This window comes from Bombus bifarius, unplaced genomic scaffold (assembly GCF_011952205.1).
Source record: "Bombus bifarius isolate JDL3187 unplaced genomic scaffold, Bbif_JDL3187 scf7180000008232, whole genome shotgun sequence".
NCBI classification, from domain to species: domain Eukaryota; kingdom Metazoa; phylum Arthropoda; class Insecta; order Hymenoptera; family Apidae; genus Bombus; species Bombus bifarius.
The window spans coordinates 578056-600893 of NW_022884527.1; the positions used below are offsets into that span (position 1 = coordinate 578056).

At 37.2% G+C, this 22838-nt stretch overlaps 5 protein-coding genes across 10 annotated transcripts in view; 2 read left to right on the plus strand and 3 right to left on the minus strand.

Annotated features, from left to right (window-relative positions):
• Window positions 1-22838, plus strand: part of LOC117211366 (prohormone-1) — a 60749-nt gene that overhangs the window by 19254 nt on the left and 18657 nt on the right. The window contains exon 1 of one of the 4 annotated variants that reach the window (XM_033455152.1): window positions 9948-9969. The exons of 1 other annotated variant lie outside the window; for it this stretch is intronic. The gene's annotated coding sequence lies outside the window, so the exon portion shown is untranslated. Of the gene's footprint in view, window positions 1-9947; window positions 9970-15284; window positions 15419-22838 lie in introns of those variants that run through there. 2 more of the 4 variants (XM_033455154.1, XM_033455150.1) reach the window with 2 other exon arrangements.
• LOC117211352 (probable RNA-binding protein 19) lies at window positions 225-4201 on the minus strand. Its single transcript, XM_033455121.1, has 15 exons — window positions 4060-4201; window positions 3744-3948; window positions 3479-3660; window positions 3151-3393; window positions 2803-3073; window positions 2510-2716; window positions 2250-2444; window positions 1908-2173; window positions 1700-1835; window positions 1293-1630; window positions 1032-1234; window positions 834-950; window positions 666-771; window positions 466-589; window positions 225-407 (listed from the first exon to the last, which is right to left on the minus strand). Exons 1-15 carry the CDS (start codon window positions 4093-4095, stop codon window positions 334-336), a joined length of 2703 nt encoding a protein of 900 aa, XP_033311012.1. The 5' UTR covers window positions 4096-4201; the 3' UTR covers window positions 225-333.
• LOC117211355 (uncharacterized protein F21D5.5) lies at window positions 4460-7375 on the minus strand. 2 transcript variants are annotated; one of them, XM_033455129.1, is made up of 10 exons: window positions 7239-7352; window positions 7077-7110; window positions 6637-6778; window positions 6039-6547; window positions 5737-5982; window positions 5597-5665; window positions 5259-5528; window positions 4902-5183; window positions 4770-4831; window positions 4460-4713 (listed from the first exon to the last, which is right to left on the minus strand). In XM_033455129.1, the coding sequence occupies exons 1-10, from the start codon at window positions 7262-7264 to the stop codon at window positions 4590-4592; spliced, it is 1764 nt and encodes a 587-aa protein (XP_033311020.1). In that variant the 5' UTR covers window positions 7265-7352; the 3' UTR covers window positions 4460-4589. The 2 variants fall into 2 exon arrangements, with proteins under 2 accessions (XP_033311020.1, XP_033311021.1); XM_033455130.1 differs by lacking the exon at window positions 7077-7110 and having other exon boundaries at window positions 7239-7375.
• Window positions 7043-9613, plus strand: LOC117211356 (tRNA (uracil-5-)-methyltransferase homolog A). The gene is made up of 8 exons (XM_033455131.1): window positions 7043-7512; window positions 7698-7856; window positions 7915-8110; window positions 8190-8317; window positions 8384-8634; window positions 8708-8942; window positions 9010-9202; window positions 9275-9613. Exons 1-8 carry the CDS (start codon window positions 7219-7221, stop codon window positions 9529-9531), a joined length of 1713 nt encoding a protein of 570 aa, XP_033311022.1. The 5' UTR covers window positions 7043-7218; the 3' UTR covers window positions 9532-9613.
• On the minus strand, window positions 9763-22056 carry LOC117211364. 2 transcript variants are annotated; one of them, XM_033455147.1, is made up of 3 exons: window positions 21485-22056; window positions 10352-10525; window positions 9763-10225 (listed from the first exon to the last, which is right to left on the minus strand). In XM_033455147.1, exons 1-3 carry the CDS (start codon window positions 21626-21628, stop codon window positions 10139-10141), a joined length of 405 nt encoding a protein of 134 aa, XP_033311038.1. In that variant the 5' UTR covers window positions 21629-22056; the 3' UTR covers window positions 9763-10138. The 2 variants fall into 2 exon arrangements, with proteins under 2 accessions (XP_033311038.1, XP_033311036.1); XM_033455145.1 differs by having other exon boundaries at window positions 10346-10525; window positions 21485-21628.

Genomic DNA, 22838 nt, shown 5'->3' on the forward strand with positions numbered 1-22838 from the left:
ATCAAAACCCAAATACGTAGAATTAGTACGCATAGTACGATGTGTCACCAGTGGCGTGTTACTGGTAGAAATTCAAAGTATTTTCGAGAAAAGTAAGACGAGAAAAAGTTCCAACGTGACGCGAAGGTTAATAATGTGCACACTTTTACGAGTCGAAGAGAATTTTTTAACTCTCGATCGATTTGAATCACTGCCAGCTATTGAAAGAAAATACACTCTGCGAGTCACGTGTACTTCGTGAATTTATTTCTTTGTTTCCTCGGTCAATGCTATGTACAAAATCTGATAAACAATTTAACTCATAACGAATTATCTTTATGTATTATAAGTAACTCATAATGAGGCATCTCCCAAACCGACGTCTTCTGGATTTAGCGTCGCCTTTTTGCTCTTCTGAACCGGTTGATCTGTTAAAGAATAATTTATTGGCACGCGCACTGTAAAAACGAATCATAATGTACTTACCTTGATAAAAGTGTTTAGCGGTTCGCTTCCTAACTTCTTCCACGCCTTCTTCGGTTTGAGCCCATTCCAAGACCAGTCTTCGACCGTACAAGTGAGTACTTTGACACAACGCCTTAAACGCTTTCTATGAACGAAATAAAAGGCATGAAATACCGATCGTTAATTTAATGATAAAAGATTGTATTAATTTTTTTGAATACCTTGGCCTCACTTTTTGTATAATACTCTACGAAGGCGAATCCTCTGTGCTTTTCAACACCAACCAATTTTTTTGGCAGTCGCACCGCTTTCAACTCTCCGAACGCTCTAACATTTTAATAAAGAAGACATAAAAATCGTGCCTAAGTTAGAATAAATAAAGTACGTACTTGAATAGTTCAGTTACTTCCTCAACCGTCGCCTGGAATGGTACGTTTCTTATTAAAATTTTCGTGCCTGTTTGAGCCGTTACTGTCGATGTCTTCTTTACACTCTTTAAATCAGTTCTGCAAATATTTCAATAAAAGAAAATGTTTATTAGAGTTGCAAATGTTGTAACAGGACTCGTAGGAAATTTATAGACATACATTAGTGTTCGTTCAGAACGTTTGAGTTCTAAAGTCTTTCCCTCTAGCACTGTCATTTGTAAGACTTTTAATGCTCGATCCGCGTCTACTTTCCTTTTATATCTAACGAATCCATAACCCATCGACAGTTTAGCGCCAGGATTTTTTGGATCCTTCTTTGTTGCTATCGAGGCATAATGAAGAGCACCGCATTTGCCAAAATACTACAAAACAATATATTATCCATCGAATAATAGAAAAATGCAATATTAAATTATTTACCGTTTTTAGCTGCTCTTCTGTAGTTGTGAAATTAATATTCTTTACGAAAAGAGTTGTTTCTTGTTCAGGTTCATCCTCATCTTCGCTTTCTTCTTTATTTGCATTATTTGTATCGTTTATACTTTCTGAAAATTCCTCTGCCTGTTTGTCAACTTCTTTAATGTTCTTTTTCTCGTTTGCCCCAACTTCTGTGGCTTTGTTTTTTCCCATAGGAGGAGGGGTAGTAAAACTATTGTCAGGAGCCCATTCAAGATAAAGTGGTAAATGTTTATATTTAGTATATGCCAATTGTGTAAATGCTTTTCGTGCCTCAGAAGGTTCCAAGAATTCCACCAAAGCTAAACAAACATTACACGATAACTCGTCGTTGGTAATGATACACATAATGATATTAATAAAAACCATACCAGTAATTCCTGAGGGTGGCATTACAAATCTCCCCAATTCACCATGTCGTGCAAATAATTGTCGAATTTCCTGTGCCGGCGATGCAGCAGGTAAATTTTTTACCAGTATCACAGTTTTCGACCGTTTATTCGGTGGCTGAGAAAATGTATCAATCAAATTATTTGATTGTCATTTTTTATTCTCGGTTATATCCTAAATAATACTTACTTGATTGAATGCATCTAAACAAACTCCGTTTTCCTCCAAAAACTTCCTGGAATCCTGAACTAATTGTGTTTCTCCCAATGCCAACTTAACAGCGGCACTTAAACCCTTTGATCCATCTTCAAGCACCTTTTCCTTCGTCGTATTATAAGTAGCAGCTATAGTGTCTGCTACAGCATTTTGACCAAGGAAAAGAGTATTCCAATTGTGTGATGATCCCGCAGCTATTTTAGCTTTCAATTCTTTCTTCTGCTTGTAAGTTAATCCTCCTGTAACATAAAAGTTATACGCACTGCAATTATTCAAACAAACTGGACGATAGAATTATATACGATTTATTCTCACTTTCGTCAAGTTCTTCCATAGGGTCGGGTTTCGCTTTAGCTGGAAGAACATGTAACATTCTTCCGTCTAAAATCGAACCATCTAACTCACTGTATGCTTTAACCGCGTGCTCGGCCATTAAAAATGTTATTGTACCAAAACCTTTTGGTTTTCTGGTTGTGCGATCGATAGGTAAGTTAACTTCACTTATAGGACCTATATAAAAGATCGTGATATTAGTATTGTAAATATCGTATTATGCATAAAAATCGGCCATCTACCATATTTTTCAAATAACTGTCGAATATTATCTTCGGTTATTGTATATGACAGATTTCGGATAAACATTCTTCCAGATTCCGCGATGCTATCTTCACTTTTTAATGCTTCTAATTGTTTCTTCCACCTAACGTTATCGTCTTTGTTTCCTGCTTCATCAGAATTATATTCTTTTGCTTCATATTGCATTACAAATATTTGTCTCCCATCTAAAAAGGCCAATAGAATAGATATAAGCAAAAGAAAGATGGAAAATAAAAAAGCTCCCAATTGCAGTTAACTACATCGTTTATACCTAAAAAACTTTTGTTTTTCAGCAATGCTTTCCTCAAGTGCTGTTCAGTTTTGAAACCAACATAAGCAATACCCTTAATTTTTGGTGATATTCGTATTGATTTTGCTTTCAGTGGATGAAAAAATTGTTTGATATTTTTTTTCTTGTGATTATATGCTAATCCTCGAAGTTTCACAGTAAACAATTTTATAGAACCATGTTTAGATTTACTCTTATCATTCGAAATCCTGTTTTCTATATTCTTTTCTTTTCCTTTCAAGGATTCCATGTACTGTTTAAGACAGAACAAACATAAATACATGCAGAAAAACTCATAAGTAGAAGAAAAGTATGAGCATTCAGAATTACCTCTAAATCAGATATAACTTTGTTTGCAATCTTTTGCTCCCTCTCTTTTCCCTCTTCTTCCTCATCCTCTTCTTCCTTACTGTATTCTTTATCATTATTCTGATCACTAGATTTACTATCATTGATTTCATTATCACTATGTTCTTTAGTTTGAATAGCTGCCAATATTGTATCATTCTTCCATATAGCCTTATCTGTTGTATGACTTTCAAGAAATTCCATAAATAAAGGATCATCTTTGTGCTATATATATAAATGAGTAACGTGATAATTAAGTTTCCAAATTTAAAAAATATAGCAGCAAAATAAGCTATAGTTATATATCTACCTTTTCCAATGCTTCTCTGATTTCCTTTTTAATGCCTTCTTCTTTTTTACCTTTCTCTTCGTCTACTGTTCGTTTGTTCAGGGCTGTGTTTTCTGTTATCTCAGTAGAGTCTGTATTATTAATCTTACCCTTTGAACTATCAGGTGCGTATTTACTCCATGCTCTGGGTTTAGAAGAATCTCCTATAGGACTCAATATTTATGAGTAAATATTAAATACACATCACTGTTTTTAATATAATTATATATTAATAATTCACAAATACCTAAACTTGCACACTGTTCAATGGATATTTTGCAGGTGTCAATACATGTTTGATCAAAATATTCTTTGACAGCTGTAGCTTGCTCTTCTGTCTTAAATCCAACAAAAGCAAATCGTCTAAATTTGCCATCCTTCGTATATTTTAATTGTACGTCTGTTATTAAACCTTTTTCACTGAAAAGTTCCTTTAATTTTGTATCTGTAATCTATAAATCGTCATCGCAAATTAGCTTTCTTACTTATCTCTTATTTATAATCTTTTCTTTATTTTAATGTTATGATAATTTAATATAATGTCGTGAGACATTGTCACTTACATTTTTTGGTAAATTTTTTACTATTAATCGCGACATTTTGTATGTATGTATTTATAATTATTACTGAACATTAAATGTTTACATAAATTGCACATTTACGTTTCATAGAGGTTATGTTTCTAGGATATCAAGAAGGTGAGTACCAAAAAGGTTAGGTTATACCATGTGCATATTTCTGTCCATGGAATATACATACATACATGATACGTATTCATATATTGATATATGTATTGATATACAATCTATCGGTCATACCGATAGATTTGGTGGCGCTACTTTTGTAAAGGAAATGTACGATAATAGTAAAATAATATACAAGTGGATAAATATAAAAGAAGAAGCTGTTTTATTAAAAATTATGAGCAAATACAGCTAATAATTTAAAATTTTTGACATCAAGTTATACAAATAAATTCGATATGTCTATTTATAAAATAATAATACAATACCTTATTCTATTTTACTAGAGACTAATAATTACAACACGTCTATTGATTAAATTAATTTGTACTTTGTAAACAAAATTCCATTTATCTTTCAAGCAAATACATTTCATAAAACTGACGATCTTCTTCTTTTCGAAATTTTGGAACGAAGTTTACATGAACAATTTCTGTAAAGCCTTCCTCTAAACTTGGTTGCTGATAAGATTTCCTAAAAATATTCCAATATAATAAGCTTTGTATAAATTTAGTTTCGATTTTACTTACACATAAGAATTAATAACCAGGTCGTTAACTTTAACGTGACTAGGATCGGTTAATTCCCGAAACTGAAATAAAATATTTAGTATAGCATCTATATTGTAAATTTCGTTATATCACTCCAAATTAGACTATTACCTTATTGTTATGTTTCGCATGGTCAATACTTGTTAACATAACGAAGCATCTTACGGGTATGTTATATTTTTTTGCTACTTCGATATATCTCTGCCTTGACACGCAATCAGGATTAGTATTATCTATAACTACGCTATCTTTTTCGTTTATGTGTTTTTCCATTATAGTAATACATTTCTGCCAACTTCCCAGAGTATCTCTATTAACATATCCATAATGTTTTAAATAATTTCTTACAAAATGTGATTTCCCAGAACCAGGACAACCAACCATTAGAATAATCTAAACATATAAATTATATATAAGAATTACATGTTTAAGGATTACTTTCAAACAACGTTTAGTAAAAATTATTACTTCTTGACTGCTTGAAGTTATATTGCTTCCCGAGCATATCTCTCCATCTGGTAAATTTTTTGGATTAAATGTAGGCAATTCAAAATGGGCCTGTTTATGACCGAGAAAATGTTCCTCTGGTGTGTAAAATTTTAAACCCAAATTAAGTGCTAGCAATCGGTCAGCTGACGAATGATCTTTCTTTTTTCCAGGAGCCCAATTTTTTTGGCGTCCGGCTGCATCTCCAACGTAAAAGGAATTATTTTTATCAATTGATATAGAATCATTCTTCTGTAAAGAAATTATTTAAAATCAAAATTTCCATGGTAAGAATAACCATTTTATAAAATAACCATTACCTCCTCCAGTTTTTGCCACATTCCAATTGCTGGTTTTCTATAGATGTTACTTCCAGTAGCTATAAATATCTGCAAATGAATTTTTAAATCACATATAAGATCATTTTACTTATTGTAAATTTATAGAAAAAGAAGTATACCTGTATCGGAACCCTAATTTTTTGTATTATATTTTTAAGTTTATTCTTGAAAAATTTTGGATTTATCTTTCCAGATCCAATAGATCCTTGATTAGTGAAAATTACTATTTTATAGCCATCATTATGAAGTTTGTGTAATTTTTTTGGCACATCAGGATATATAAGTTGCCAATCATCATAATCCTTTGGAAATACTAAACCAGATTTTGTTTTTATTAAGGTTCCATCCATATCATATGCTGCTATCTAAAAATAAGAAGATTTAGTCCATTCTTAAAAATGTCAATATTCCTTTAATTTACCTTTGAACGACTTTCCACACCCTGTGTTGTATATATTAATAATGCTCCACTTTCCTTACTTTCCCATGTATCCTGAGCAGTATCTAGATCTATCATATTATCTGTATCTTCAAGTTTATCAGGAATTATTTTATTTCTGTTTATAAATTTCAAAATATCATGAGTATTTTTTATATGCTTCTTTTCTGTTCGTGCTTCTTTTTCCTGAGTTTTGTGGTCTTCATTTTGAATATTATCATCCTCAATTTTAACTATTTTATGAGAATTTTCTTCATTTTCATTACATATCTCTGTGCCCCTATTTCTTTTCTTTGGTAAAATAGTTTTAAGAGGTGGAGGATTAAATTCAATTTGATAAATATGCTTTCCATATAAGATTTCTAAATTATCATCATGATCGCCTATAAATTTAACGTCTTTACGTGTTTTAAAGCCATTAAAACCACAGGGCCTAAGTCCAATTTGTTGGATAAAGACTTTGTGCTCCTCATAGTCTGCATATAGTTGTACTACAAAAAATAATACACAATGCACATTATAGATAAAGTACGAATCAAAATAATTGATAATTGCATAGAGCAAAGTGTAAAATTATAACCTTGTTGTCTAGAGCATTGCGTATCAGTAATATTTGTCTCTTCAGAACGACCCAATATAATTGACTTTTTATGTGGTAAATACACTGTCTTTAGTGTTTTATCATTGCTTTTCAGATAACAACTTTGAGCTTGCTGATTCATCTAGACACAAAGAAATAATACAATTAAGGTAGCGGCATGAAAATGATTGATAAGCAAAATAAACATTCAATAAAAATCTGATATTCGATTTTTTAGTATCTAATACCTTTTAACTGATAATAGGTCTATTAAGAATATCTTTATAGATATAAATAGCTGAAATAAAGTAATATAAATGTTTTATATTCATTCATTTATTCTTTTACAATATCTATCTATTATAGAATGTTTTCTTATCCAAATCAAAGCCAATGGACATAGTAATTTATACTGATCTCAGATTAAGTGCTAACATAACCTGATATAACAGATGGAGTACACGAGTATCAAGGCTAGAAGAAAATAAGTGGCTAGATTAAATGTTTACATTTATTAGTAAAAATTGATACGTTCACTGTATCAATTACGTAAAATACAATTGAACAAAAGTTTTAAAAAATATGACTTCAAACGAACCTACCGAAGTAGAAAAGAATCCTTATGCATACCTCGAAAGAGCTGATTTTACGTCTGAAAAGTATAAAATTGAGGTACACGGGTTACCAAAATATTATGGAATTGGTGAATTTAAAAAGCTTTTAAATGAGAAGCTGGAGTTGCAGTCATGTAAAATAAAGCCACCAAAACGGAGCAGTGGATGGCTTTATGTATCTTTTAGAAACGAGGAGAATCGTCGGAAAGCAATAGAAATATTAAATGGGATTTTATGGAAAAATTGTAAGCTTAGTGCTCAGGTATTTTAATTTGGTGTTATATTATTTTACATATTTTCCTCTTAATCGATATGCAAAACATTTCTTACATATCGTAGTTCTTATTAAATTGAATGTAAATTGTATCATGAAGATTTTATCGAATCTTGATACTTAGTATCATTATATGCATATGTGCATAAAGTATTTTTATCTATTAAAAATAGATTGCAAAACCTGCACCAGATCCATTTGTAAAAAGGAGACTAGAAGAAGAAACTACAAAGAAGCGTTTAAAATTAGATAAAGATGATCAAAATATATCCATAGAAGATAAAGTTAAATTAACTACGATTCCCCTTTGGGAAATGCCTTATCCAAGTCAAGTAAGACAATACGAGATAAAGTGTATATAATAGAAATTTGAGAATAATGTGCTTTTAGTTGGAACTGAAACAAAAAGAAATGAGTTTGATTCTATCAACTATTTGTAAACAAATGTTGAAAGAAAGTAAGGGTGATCTTTTAGACTGGTTAAATCATCAAAAAACTAAATATCATGGATTGCCTTGTGAATTGCTTCCCATTTTGAGTACAGATACAATCACAGAGTATAGGAATAAATGTGAATTTACAGTTGGTAATTCCATATATGAAATTTATTTATCTTTCTGATAGATTGTGATAAATATATCATGTATAATATCAATTTAATTCAGGTAAAAGCGAAAAAGAAAATGAAGTTGTAATAGGATTCAGATTATCTAGTTATGCAGCTGGTTCCACGGCAGTGGGACCTATTGATAATCTTTGTCACATTCCTAACACAATGAAAGTTGTAGTTAAGGTAAGTTGCTTAGGTTTCTTCCAATTTGAGTTCTAAGATTTGTTTTTTGTATTGCGAGTATTTTAGGTGCTTGAAGAGTTCATGAAAAATACTGAATTAAAGCCTTTCGATCCAGTTGATCATAGTGGGTATTGGAGACAAGTTACTGTTAGAAGCACTCTTTGCAACGATGTGATGGTAATAGTGGGAATGCATCCACAAGATTTAAGCTCAGAAAAATTAGAGGAATTACAATTGCAACTCAAAACTTTCTTTGAAACCGGAAATGGCGTACAAGCACGAGTAACATCGTTATATCTTCAAATAATGAAACTAAAGTATGATAATTGGCAGAGTGTTCAATAGCTAAGTTCCATTCGCCCAATTAAGTTGCTTTTTATTTCTAATTAGAAGCGTCGACGAAAAAAGTGAAAACAATTTTTATCACATTAGCGGAACGAAATACATAGAGGAAATGTTGTTGGGAATGAAATTTCGAATATCTCCCCAAGCGTTCTTTCAAGTGAACACGTTAGGCGCTGAAGTATTGTACAAAGCAGCGATTGATTTGGCAAAACCGACCGTGGATACTGCGCTTCTGGATATCTGTTGTGGTACTGGAACGATAGGCCTTGCATTTTCAAAGGTATCAAAAATAATCAATAATTAAATAAAACATCATATGGACAAGAAATAGATACAAACGATTTTAGTATTGTGGCGAGGTGTTTGGAATAGAAATGATAGAGGATGCTATCAAAGACGCGAAGGAAAACGTTGTCGCGAACGAAGTATCAAACTGCGAATTTTTTGTTGGTAAAGCCGAAGATGTTTTGTCCCCTGTAATTCGGAGAACCACTAAGGCCGATATTATCGCTGTCGTGGACCCACCGCGAGCCGGACTTCGTAAGACATCGTTAACGTAATTTTTGTTAACTTTGACGAAAATATGTATAAGTATAAACATGTTTATTCCAGATCAAAGAGCGTTATTGACTATGCGCAAGGCGAAAAAATTATCGAGACTAATATATATATCTTGTGATCCTCGAGCAGCTGCAAAAAATTTAGTGGATCTAGCTAGACCCGTCTCAAAGCAATACACCGGTGAACCTATGGTGCCGATAAAAGCCGTTGCTGTAGATATGTTTCCATATACCAAACATTGTGAATTAGTTCTATGTTTGGAAAGATTATCCACAGCCATGAAAGCACGTGATTGTACGGAGCGATAATTGACGATACTTGCATATTTTGTTCTTGTAACGTTTCTTTTTTAATAAATGATACGAATAAAAGTATCGCCTCTCGCGTGTACGGCTTGTAATCTGATTAATTATTCCTCCTATTGAAATAGACTTACCTTCTAGGCGAATTATTCAGGGAATCAGGATACGATGGGTAATGTTAGGGCATATGTCATGCATGAATAAGGAATTGCTTAAATTTTGAAGCAATCGAGTGAATACGGTTCATCCAGTTTGATGCACTTTAAGTAGATACGTTTAATCGATACTTGTATGTCGAACGCTTTATAAACCAGAATGATATATATAAGCTGACACACTGTTTAATACAACTGTTGCTTTCACTGTGATTAATAACGGATACGAGAAAGGAACAGCATCGAAGAGGTAGACAAATAGATTCGATAATTCGCAGGCTGACAAGTGGTAAGTCCGATTCATAAGAAAAGACAGAATCATTTTTGGACTTAGGGTATAGTTTGACCTGAGTTTGTATTTTATTTGTTTCTCTTTTGATCGGGAAAAGCATGCGAGGAATCTCGTGGTCGAATCGGGTTTCGAAGTCGCGGTGTAGACTGGTTACGTTGGTTCATTATCACTTTCTCTTGAAGCATGTTACAGCGTTGAAGTAACAACGCCAGTAAACCCGTCCTTTTGCCTGTCCGCGCCGTTGAAGGTCCATCTGTATAACAAATGAAAATTGATTTCGAAAAATTCACTTTTGCATAAAGGGCGTAGCTTTCCGAACGAATTTGTTAGAGAGTACATGCAAAGAAGTATGTAAGGCAAGTTATAATGCGACCTTCACCGTTTGCTCGTCCGTTGCAGGAATGTTTTGCGAATTTCCCACCGGCAAGTGAGGCCCCGATGACCTCGGCAACGTTCTGCCTCCGAATTCTCCTCTGTTCTGGTTGTCCACCACTTTTTGCAACGCGACCATCAATTGATCGAACAAAAGAGCCGCCCTCTTTGGCACTACCACCTGGAAAAGAAAGTTTGATTCGATCAAGGGAAGGATCGGTGTGATAATAACGCTTACCACGACTTGCGGTATTCACTAGTATGGTAATTACACGTGCGTAGGATTTACGCGATAATTAATTGAATGGTATCAAGCGGCGTGGACTGTAATACACGGACACAAGGTGGTTCTGTTGTTATCCTGCTCGTTTTCATCGATCTTTCGCGTCCCTTGCTCCTGATATTTAATGTTTACGCCAATTAAAATTAATTAGACCGGAGGATAATTGCCGTGGAGTTTTAACGCTGAATCACGCCACCTGACGTGAATCTCCTGCTGATTTTCTTTCACATTTCTCGCTTCACGTTTCTGGGATAAAGCCCAACCAGGGTGAAAATAGGATCTAGGAAATTCTCTTCCATCTTCCGCTAATTTTAACCGTCGCCGATCCCTATTCTACCATATTAATAATTCCGTTTCGCACGAATTCGACTTGTTGGTATTTTTATCAATCGTAAAGTTTCCGAGAAATAGCAGAAAGGCAGGAGTTTACTTTAAATAAACGGAGGAAAACCCACGTAGTTTTCGTTCGAACAACTTTCTTGCGACATCAGTTCATGAATATCTGTTTCTTCGCGACAAATTATCTTCTCCAACGGAAACGAACAGTATCGATAGCCCATCTCTTTGTATTTTCCATTTGTAATCCGTAAGCTTGTCAACTTCTCGATTACTTTGACGAACTAACAATAAGAAAGGCGGATTTATAACACGTTACATGCAGTTTTGTTAGAGATTAATCTTTCTTTAACTCGACAATTGGCAGAAATCGATGTTTCTAAGACGTAAAATATAAATCTTAAGACGATCGCGAGATTATACAATATATTTTACAGTTTGCTAGCAATAATTGTTTCATTTCGAGAAAATTAATCGAAAATAAGATGTCGAGGACACGGAATATACGTATTTGAAGGATTTAACGAGCCAAAGGATTCCACTCGATTATCTCGTCGTTGCTCGAAGCTTTCCGAAAGTTGGCAACTCGATGCGGATCTAATTATCGCCTTCATTACACGTTTCAAATTAGTTAGCCAATTTGCTCCACTATTATATCATTTGGGTTCCTCTTCGACCAAGGCAAGTCGCATCTTACCGAAGCGTATCGGAGGGAGCAACGAACGTTCACATCGGCTGTATCGTAAAGTAATCGTATATCCATAATATAGAGATAAAATTGGCCGTGATGCGATTAAACGGATCTAATGGATTTAATTCACAATAATATAAAATAAAATGAAAGATAACGGAACTAGCTGGGTCAGAATATGTTCAATTTTCTGTGACGTTGGAAACCGGTGACCAGCAAAATTTTGATTTCCCACGGAAAAGTAAGCCGACGTGCATGTAACGTACACACACCGAGGTAAATAAACGCGGTTCTTTCTTGTTGTTATACGACCCGAGCGATTTCCCACAGGATTCTCAATCGGCTTTTATTTACTCGTGACGTATCATAAAAATCGTGACAACTGGAATTCGACAAATAGTCGTACAAACGGATGACTGATCTGTAACATTTGCGGAAACATAAAAGCCACTGGTTTGCAGATATGTCAAGCGATTTTTCTTCCTGCGAATTCTTCCTTTCTACTCGTCCCAAGAAAGCTCTCTTACCTATTTCTCTTTTGATTGCCTGCAAACGAACTGTCAACTATGCCGGCTGATTTTCCCTCTGTCATTCGTTGAAAAGAAAACAATTTACTAGCAATGTTTTATTGTGCTCTTGCTAAATAGAAAGAAAGTGGTATTCGGGAATGAACTGAATAAGAAAAGGTCGGTTCAAGTTTCGTTCGCAGATGGTTAGCTGGAAGCGACGCAGGGCAAAAGCGAAGAACGAAAATGTCGCCGATGACAGTAACACGCGAACAGCTGGAAGAAAGTCAAAAGTAATTAAAATTCTCTGCCACCAATCGACAACAGCGTACAGAAACTTGCACGTAATTGAAAAAGAAGCATCGAGCAAAGGCGTCTTTATCCTACGGTCGTCCCGCTTGTATTAGAAACAATCGAAGAAGAAATACACGAAGTAAATATCTCTTCCTTCTTTCGAACACGCTGACATTAGCAAATCCGATAAGAACTTATTGATGGGCTTACTCGGAACCTTTTCGTAGATTTACTCTAAAGCAAGCGCTGCTTTGTTCAACGTACTGTCGCGTACAAGTACGCGAGTGAACGTTTTATATAAACTATACGCGAATACACGCATGAATTAATGGCAAATTAATGCTCAGATATAAAATATTAATTATCTATTTTAATTCTTATTATTATTATTTATTTATTTAATTACGAACCGCTGGCATCCTTCGATACAATAAGGAAATACGATAAATAATGAATAAATAAATAAAGTAATAAATGGTACGAAAGTAATATCAGTGAATTACGTAACGTTTTAACATCTTCCAGCATTTCTAGTACTTTTAACACTTTTCTTAAAAGAAGGAAGCGATTCGCGAAAAATGTCTAATCGATGGCCAAGAAAATTACCACGTTTGCAAACGCGATTAATGCAACTATTGGAAACATAATTGATTTTGCACAGGGATGTGTGAGGAACTGGGCATCTCCTAAAAAACATATTTATATTTAGGTAAATACGCGATCTAACGATTCTTTCATTGCGTATTAACTTTTGAAGGTAAATTTTGTTATCCTACGTGTCATGTCTATTGAAGTATAAAATTGCCCTGAGTCTGTGTTTTTCCAGCTAAAGTACGTTGTATTAAAAACAGCAATTATCCGTGTATTTTTGAGCGGCGATGAAGATTTACAAAGTCTAGAAAAGAAAACGTTAACAGATACGTATTTACTGGAGAAATTGAGTCTGTAGCGCAGAGTGTAGAAAGATATCGAACGACTTCAATCGCGCAACTTTCGATTCTGTAAACGATTTTCAATAACCTTCGAATGTCCTCGGAGGCAATACGTCGTTGAGCGGCGGTGTCATTTTATTGGTAAATGTCTATCGAATTTGGAGGAATTTACTTGAAATAAATTTATCGAACTTTGATTTATCGAGTAATGAAAGATGATCCCGATGGAACTTGGACAAAATTAAACCTCTCTCGTCGATGCCGAAACCGCTGAAATTTTCTCGTCTCTTAAATAATTCCTTTTAATTGGAACGTATCGATGTCCCAGCCGTAACACAAATTTCATTGTGCAAGGTGGAAGCGAATCGATTACATTTCATTCGAGTCTCTCTTAGTAAATATATTGAAATTCTTTGAACTTCATTATTTGAAAAATATCTCTCTCTTTCTACAATAGATTAAGGAAGGAATAAATTGTCAAAATAACGAGTTACTTTATCTCGAATACACGCCAATGAATTCATTTACTAGTATGCGTTCTATCACTCGTTCTTTGATCAGATTGTGTAATATATTATGTATAACTTATCGTACTTAGTGACGTGTCATGCACGCGTCATCCATTCGTGGATCCACTTTCGAATGGCACGAAACGTCGAAATTACAATTGCCACGGTTAGTCGAGAATTTCGAGAAGTACGCGTTAACGCGAAGACAAATGTTCTCTCGCGCGCGTGTAATGTATCGTAACATGTGGCTCACGAGCATATCGCATCTTTGAAAAACAGATAAACGAGCAACATTTTATCCATCTTGTCCGGTCTTTTTTATTTTAACATGACGAGCGAACTGTGTCACGTGCCAAGAGAAAAGAGCTTAGTCACGATACAAAGAGCAAAGTGGATTCTATCTTCAGGATTATGTAAGGAACATCTTCGTAAAACGGCACAAAAAACCGATAGAGTTGGATCTGTTTTTTATAGCGATCGAAGGAAAGGACACTTTGTAGAATCTGTGGGAAAATGACACGCGTGTTAGGATTACGAGTTGGACAACAAAGAGGATAGTTAATAACCATTGACTATAAAAGGCTGAGCTGATCCTTGATGCGTTTTTAGGATACAGTAGAGAGCTGCTTGTTACTCGCGCGATCGCTCGATCGTCGCTGAAAATTTTAATTAAAATCGATGCTCCTAACGCGACTCGAAAGTTCCATCTATCAAATATCGTGAGCTTTGTTCTTAGCGCGATCAAGCGCGATAACGCGTCGTCCGATTATTGTATCATTGTCGGCCCTTATCGCTAATTTAATCACAAATGCGTGGACATCGAAGCTTTGTCCCTTATCGATAATTAAATTCCGAATGGGCGCCGATGCGATGCGATACGATCGACAAACACACCGAACAGAGCCAACGGGAACCGGATGTTCCAACGTTCTAACGTTTACCGAAAATTTTCTGGTTTTATTCTACGCCGAACATCGATCGTTAGAGATTCGATTCGTCGTGTTCCTTTCACCCATTGACTTTCAGTGACCAATTTTTTACGACGTTTAAGACCTCCGGGGTTAATACTCTTCCGGCGGATCGTAGTTCCGTTTCTTTTTCTTTTTACTTTCGTCGGACAAAAGAACTATTTTCGTGCGATAAAGCTCGTCTACCTACGGGCGCAAATCGTAGTCACCGAGGCAATTGCAAAACGCAAGCTATCATTACGTGGGCATTCGTCACGCCAAAATGAGTATAATTGTTGACGGCATAGCGGCCGCCAAAGTCATCTATTTAGTTGTTTCAATGCCGACAGGCCAAGTATCGTAATCGTTTTACCGACTCGCGTATCGTCGAACAATATTCGCGTGTTAAACACTATTTCCAGCCAATTTCTTTATCGCTAATTTTAGTAACCGACGAACATTGCACGGAGGGCAACACAGCCGGATGGTCGTCGCGCGGACAAAGACGGACAAATTAATCGATTTATTTCGAGTTGGAGAGAGTTGGCGCTGTTCTGCGTAAATGCGTGCATACACGTACGTACGTGCGATCCAAATGAATTTGTTGTTTGTTTTAAATAGATATGGAAATGGCTAATGGAACACGTAGTCGTTCGATTGCGATGCGTTGGCGGCCACTGCAGGAAAAAGAAAAAAGAAGAAACAAACGGAGAAAGAAAAAAGAAGAAACGAACGGAGAAAAAAAAAAGAGCGTTTTTATATATATCAGAATAATTCTTCCTTACGAAAAATCTTGTACGTATAGAGTTTCGTATATTTTTGTGCGTGCAACAGTCGACGGTATATCTAGAAATAACGTGGGCGACGTATCTTCGTTTAATTAAGCATATCATTCAAGTTTATTTTTTCTTGTTCGGCAGACGAAACCGAGCGACGCCTAATCGTAAGTATCGCGATAAACTAGTTGATTACATGTTGGGTCGCTAGATTGCCGGAAAATCGAGGGGAATTTTCACGGTAAGGGAAATTGAATGGGTCAAGGAACTGGAAAAATAGTTTCAGTTATCGTCCTAGGAAAAAATAACCGCGGCAATGAAGTTTTAATGATGCACAGCCCACGCGTTTATCTTTGGCTGTATTTTCTTTCTTCGAAATTTTCCAAACGTTGCTAGAGAGTTTCCTTGAGAAGAAGAAGAAACGGCCATTTGACGATCATTGCTGAGTCTGTTACTTCGCTCGACTATACTCTTAGAAAACGAAAGCGTAGTTACATTACACGTGCACTCGATCGAAATAGCTTTCTTAAAGCCTTCGTAAAAGCAACGTCGAATCCACTTTCGTTTTAAAAGTTGACTCGTCTCGTTGAAAACGCCGCTGCGACGAGTGTGACGAGCAACAATGACCACTGAGCGATTTACGATCAGCCTAACTCTCGAAACGTTGAATTATTTTGAATTTTACACACGCTGCTACTTTCCTTTCAAAAAACGCATCGTATAATGGATTAACGTCGATGCTTTTACCGATATCGATGCAACACTTGCAACCAAAGAGAATTCATTCGTCGACAAATTCGAAAAGCCTGTCGATCTCTTCCGACATAATTTTCGCGCGAATCGGACCATGTGTTGCTTTCAATATCGTCACGTCGTCATACTCGTGTGATAACTCAGTCTATTTGAAATTTTAGCATCGACCGACGCACGCCACGGCACGCTATACGTATGCACCTGTACGACGCATCACGTTGCTCGAAACTTGCGCCGAGTGCAATTTCATTCGCGTTAACGTGCGCGGTTTCGAAGAAAGTTTCAACGTTTTTCTTACGCCGGAACAAGCAATCGCTGTAAATCGTTGTTTTGCGAACGCTTAAGGAGATCGCGACCGCCCAAGCAGATGCTTCGCCGCATAAATACGCGTTAAAAAGCAGCCGCGAGATGCTGAAAACGAAGAAGAAAGAATGCGTGGGCGTATGTCGGGGAAAATTTATGCTTCGAGATATTTGCACCGTTGCGTGGAATCGAAGCGCATCGTTCGCGAAGGTACACGCGAAGTGCGCTCGCTATACACCGAAGAAACGTTTCTGCGTTTCGAAATTCGGGCTAACGAAGCAAACAAAAGTATCGGGTTGACAACTAGGCGATTGCGGATTTTGTCAATACCACCTAATGACAAAATCCGCAATCACTTAGTTGTCAACCCAATAGTACGCTTTTAATAAAACGCATCTTATCCTCGGTGTTCTACTGTTTTTACGCTCATCGACGTTGTCTTGTCGAAGGACGACGTTGCGACAAAAACCAAAATCGAATCGACAAAACTGGAATCCAGGTGTAAAGTAACAGATACGGTGGCTCACAAAAATATTCGAACACTTGACGCAGAAAATTTAAACGATATTAAAATTTCGTTAGCACTGTAACGAATTAATAAAAAAAAGTACACCTAAAATTAAGACATCTACGGTATGAACAGTGATATTAAACGTACAATTAGTATGGAAGATGGTCTGACTAAATATCGTGGTTTATGAATATATTGCGTTCCTTCCAATAAATATCTTGTGACGTTTATATACATTTTCAGATTCGCCATAAATTTGATCAATATCATCGCGATAGCCGTGTTTCGTTACAGCGTTAACGAGACCTCAAAATGTTCCCTATAGTATGTATCATGTTCTGCAAAAATCTATCTTCCTGTAACCGTTTGAGAAAAAGAACATTTTAAGACATTAAGTTACTAGAGCGACGGCTGACAGTCGAGAAACGCATCGAAAGATAGAAAGCTTCGTCTAATCTTGACAGTGAGAGAACGATCGTCTCCTGCCGCAAATAATTCGACGACGCGGCGTTGAATCGATTTAACGATGATTAAAGTCACGTTGATGACACGTTTTTATTAGCCGGCACATAAAAGTTATTGCCGCGAAGTTGCCGATGGCGGAAAGATGAGCTCCGAGCACAACAACGAGACTCGCTTCTTTGGGCATCACGTAATCCAAACGAATTGTTTGACCGCGAAACTTCTCTCCTCTGCTTTGTACTTTGTCTCATTATTTTCTCGTATTTTATCGACAAACGACAGTAATAACGTTCAAGACGTATCCTCCACATCAAGATAGAAACATTCCGGCAGATCGAAGACGAATAGTCTCGTAGAAGGATCGAAGAAATTGAAACGCCGGAGTTGAAACGTGTCGAAGTTGCCGATTGAAACTTATTCGGATGACACAACTCAATGCGACATCCTTTCAGAGACTTTAACGCTGGAAATATCAACCAGTGTCTTAACTCGCCCCTTGACACTCTATATGAAAGATTAGAGCGAAATCCGAAATTTCTTTCTCTCGCGGTACATCTGGCGAGAGCAATAGGATTCGTATCAAACGGCAAACCTATGTTTCCTCGATCGACATTTAAGAAATTTAATCGACCGATCCGAGGAAAATTTGTCCTGGCGTTCAGTTGCTTCTAAGTATTGATTTCATCTGAACGAAACAGTGTGAATTTTGGCCTGCATCATATATCATTGGGTCGTAATCTTGTTAACTCCTTAACGAAGAAAAATAGGTGGGTGACCTTTGTCGGAAGAGATAGGAAAGGAGACAAACGGTGACAATCTCTACAACGTTGGGCGAATAAAATGTTGCAAAAAGACATTGATACGACTCGATGTATACAAATATAATATAAATTACAATAATTCCTCTGACGTCATTCCTCAACAATACCAGCAGATATCTAAACCGTAGGTTTCAATCGGACGTGCAAGCATACGGATTTAATTGTGTCGTATAGCGTAGACGAATAACATTAATGACATGGAGACGAGTTCGAGTAAATAGTAAATATCGAGCGAAACGAAAGATGGAAGGGACAGCCAACTCGTCATTGTCATTACAGACAGCACATTCTGTGTTATATACAGGGTGGTTGGTAGCTGGTGGTACAAGTGGAAAGGGGGGTGATTCTACGCGAAAAAAGAAGTCGAAAATATAGAATAAAAAATTTTTTTTTTCATTTTTCCATCGAGACAGCGATCTACAGTGAGATCTGTTATAACGAGAAAATTTTTATTCTATATTTTCGACTTCTTTTTTCGCGTAGAATCACCCCCTTTCCGCTTGTACCACCAGTTACCAACCATCCTGTCTAATATATGTATATATAATTGGGCAAAAAAGTCGTACAAGGTAATTATCGTACGTCGTGAAAAATGTGTCTACCTCGGGTCGAAAAGCTGATCGTTTGCGGGATTAACCAATAATTAATAGAAAGCAGCGTACGTATAGGGTGACTAATTAGCGTAAAGTCAACGGGGCAGACTAGCGTTGCCTTATTTCGTCGGTGGAACGTAAATATGATTAATGCAGTTGGAAATAATTCATTAATTAAGTGGTTCAGCTTCGAGGCAGACGTCTGAATTAATGCGCATGGATTGCGACTAAACGAGCGAACGACAAGTCGAAGTTGTTCATTTCGAATTGAATCGGGAGACAGTTTCGATTTTACTCGAACGAGCTGTCTAGCGGAGGATTATTAATTGACGACGATTCGAAGAACGAGAACAATTTGCAAGAATAGCAGAACGAAAATTGCTACGCGAGAGGGATTAATCGAACGATTAATTAATCGGTAGAAAATCCGACCGATTAATAGTAAGTATTGTAATTGAATTCCGCGCGACCCGACGTCGCGTCGCTTCCATTTCGTTTTAATTTTATCGGTAATTGTATGGAAACTTTGAATAAGGGTCCATAGCACATTTTGGTTGAAATTGAATTAACAGCAAAATACAATTCTATAATACCTGTCGACCGTTTTAGTACACGCAGAGTGCAGATATTTCTTCGAAAGGCGATGTAACGTCGAAAACAAGAAGCACGTTACGTGCTTGAACTGCGTGAACGTGTGGAACTGCGAGCGTAATTTAAAAACCGCTTCATCGACAAATTGTCTAACTTGAAATCGATCGATCGCGTCGGAAGATCCTCAAATTCGTGTATTGTATACATTAAACGTTTAATTAAACGTAATTTGAAGTTTATCAACTTTCGAGACGGAACCGAGTTGATCTTCGTACGAACTATGCTATTCGTACTTTGTTAACTTTAAAAATGTCGATGGTCTCTACTGTTGTCTTTTCGCAATGTTTTTTTTTTTGAAAAGAGAAAAATCGTATTCGAAGGTAAATTTTTAGGTTGGTTAAACGTAGCGGTTAAAGATTTTCGGCAAACGACGCTCGAACGTACTGATCAAAGAGGATTGCACGGTGCGTCGTACGTTCGAAACTCTCCTGTTTTATTGTTCCGCGTGTAAATCGATAAAAACATCGTCGCATCGACGTTGACGTAGATTTAAGATTAATCCGAAGAATCTTCAACTGTTGCGCTTTATTCGACGCGAACGCTTGAAATGCATGGACTTGGCCGATGAATATCAGTAAAAGGTACGCTAGTACGTTTGAAAGACGTGTACGATTGGTCGGTGAAAAGTGGAATATCATTGAATTGATTCAACGACAACGAGCTTCCGCGTTCAGCGCCACGGAACAAACAAAAATGAGAAAACGCTCGACACCGGCGACAGTAATATTCTCAGCTTACGCAAAACCCTCGTTTACCGCAAAACAAAGAAAGCTGCGAAAATGAATCTACCAAGTAATAAAGAAATTCGAGAAGAATGAAATTTCAGGCGGATGTCAGGAGAGATGAAAATTGTGGGAAGCGAACGACAAAGAATTGGATATTCTATCGCACTACTACATACTTACTAGATGGAACCTATATACTTTTCGTTTGGAATCGAAAGCAAAGGCGACCATATCGATCTTCCTTCTCGACGATCTATTCTTTGTATTTCCGATCACGAACTTTTCCAAGCTATTTCGTTTTTCGAAACAGTGTTACGAAACAAATCGAACGATATACCAGCAAGTTTTACGTTTGTTGTCGAAGTTTCACTCTTTCTCCAGACATTTTCAGCTAAATGCGATTTTCTAGGAAACACGATGAATCGATGTTCTTCGAAGACAATCACGTTATAGCTTTCTCGAAGACGCTTACGGTCAAATGAAAATTCGTAAAACGCAAACACAAAGATAAACAGAGACAGGGAGAAGGGAGAATCTAGCGGAAGAGCATGCGACTCTACTTGTTGATTGTGATTTAAAATCGCCCTCCGTTTACTTCCCTTGCGAAATCGACTGGAAGAGAATGAAAATTTACGACCGCCGCAAACAAATTTCTCTAATTTGCGGTAGCCGAGATGTTGCCGGTAAAATTCGCTCGAATCGAACGGGACAAAGACCGGAATGGTTATAGAATTCGATCGTCGCATCGAACATCGTCTGCAAAACTACGCTACTACATCTTATGCGAATTAAAACGACGTAGGAATCCACGAGCGACCTAGACAGGACGATACTCGTGGCTAAAATATTCAGAAAAGTCGTTCGACTGTCCCTTCGACTACGATCTTGTACGTCCACTCCCATTTCGATGTAACTTTACCTTTCTTTTGACGTGACCATCGGTCAATCTACGAGTTCACGTAGTCACGTAGTGCTTTTCGTTACGATGAACTATGACGCAACAAAGGAACAAGCAAACAAGTTTCGTGAATGTTTCAAGTTACTCACCGGATACTCGTCGTACTTGGTCGAATAGTCGGGATAATCGAGATTCGTTGGCGCGTTCCTCTTGCTGAGAGCACGCTGGCCGATAGTACCACCGATTATGGGCACCATCGCCACTAACATCAATGGAATCACTCCGTTGCCCATTTAAATTTGTATTTTGCTTCTTCGTTTGCCGAATGATCTCGCGGTTCTCGAGTGAAACTACAGCATCCGTGAGTACACCTTTTGCGAATCGATCGTTTCTTTGTTTGGATCGAAGGAAGCTTTGCCGCGATGGAACGATCTCACTCCAGATCTTGACCGAGATGCGATCGGAATTACGGTGATTCGAAACTCTTCTTTAATCAGCCTTATCTATTTATCTTAACGTTTCGAGCCAAGAAGAAGGACGAGCGCGGCGGCTTCCCGACTCGATTCGTTTGCAAGTTGAGAAGCAGCGTGCGACACCTCGAATTTCTGAACTGGCAAAGGATACCAAACGATGGTTATCGACGATGTCCTGTACGTGGGTTATTGCAGAAAGACGAAGGATGTACTCGAGGACGCAATGTGACGCCTCGAGCGGCAACCGCTCTCCTATATACTTCGTACGCGTGCTCGATGTTACGCAGGCGCTGGAAATGTCCGTCCAATTCGGGAAACCGCGCGCGTTATCCTGCCATTCTGACGCACATTTTCTCCCGCACGAGATTCGATCTTGCGAGCGCGAATGTCGGAAAAACATCGAAAATGATCGCCTTCCAGCGGATCGGCGCAACATTAGTAAATTCACGCCGACAGATGTATCTGGTTTAGCGAGCCTTGGTACTGCGGCACTTGTCGTGATAAATATGTCGCCCCAACCCTCTCTCGATCTTCCTTATCATAACGGAGAAACGTAATGGCAAACTATATAATCGGCCGAGCATGCAGGTTGAGAATCATCGGCGAATCGGAAACTGGGCAAAAAGGTGGCGTAGAGTCGACGTACAAGTCGAGCATACTCGTAGGGATTGAAAATTGTACGTAACGAGTTTAGTTGAGTTGATTTCACGTATACGCGCCAACGCGCTACTCACTAAAAGTTGAGAAACGCGAACTCCCTTATAAATTCAGTCGCGTTTCAAAACTTGAGAACTTGTTGGAAAGATGCAGTTGGCAAATTCGCCGCGGTGCTATCCGACTTGTGGCCAGTCTCGTTAGGGAATAGATCGTGACTACAAAGTCAAGAATTGATCAGGGAATTGTAACTCTGGTTGGAAACTCCGAAAATTTCTCGCTGCAAATGGGATCTTAATCTCCGCCTTTGGCTTTTCGCTCGCTCTCTCACCGAGTTCCCTTCCTAATAACAGAGTTCGCGTCTCTTCGTCCTTTT

Coding starts and splice junctions, on each gene's coding strand:
- LOC117211355 (XM_033455129.1), bottom strand. CDS start 7,264: ATGCATAAGGATTCTTTTCTACTTCG. Junction 5,983..6,038: donor GTGTGGAAAGTCGTTCAAAG/GTAAATTAAAGG, acceptor TCTTATTTTTAG/ATAGCAGCATATGATATGGA. Junction 4,714..4,769: donor CTGGTTATTAATTCTTATGT/GTAAGTAAAATC, acceptor GAATATTTTTAG/GAAATCTTATCAGCAACCAA.
- LOC117211364 (XM_033455145.1), bottom strand. CDS start 21,628: ATGGGCAACGGAGTGATTCCATTGATGTTAGTGGCGATGGTGCCCATA. Junction 10,526..21,484: donor CCAAGTACGACGAGTATCCG/GTGAGTAACTTG, acceptor TTTCTTTTCCAG/GTGGTAGTGCCAAAGAGGGC. Junction 10,226..10,345: donor CGGACGAGCAAACGGTGAAG/GTCGCATTATAA, acceptor TTTGTTATACAG/ATGGACCTTCAACGGCGCGG.
- LOC117211352 (XM_033455121.1), bottom strand. CDS start 4,095: ATGTCGCGATTAATAGTAAAAAATTTACCAAAAAAT. Junction 3,074..3,150: donor AAGTTATATCTGATTTAGAG/GTAATTCTGAAT, acceptor TGTCTTAAACAG/TACATGGAATCCTTGAAAGG. Junction 2,717..2,802: donor GAAAAACAAAAGTTTTTTAG/GTATAAACGATG, acceptor TGGCCTTTTTAG/ATGGGAGACAAATATTTGTA.
- LOC117211356 (XM_033455131.1), top strand. CDS start 7,219: ATGACTTCAAACGAACCTACCGAAGTAGAAAAGAATCCTTATGCATAC. Junction 7,513..7,697: donor ATTGTAAGCTTAGTGCTCAG/GTATTTTAATTT, acceptor TATTAAAAATAG/ATTGCAAAACCTGCACCAGA. Junction 8,635..8,707: donor CTTCAAATAATGAAACTAAA/GTATGATAATTG, acceptor ATTTCTAATTAG/AAGCGTCGACGAAAAAAGTG.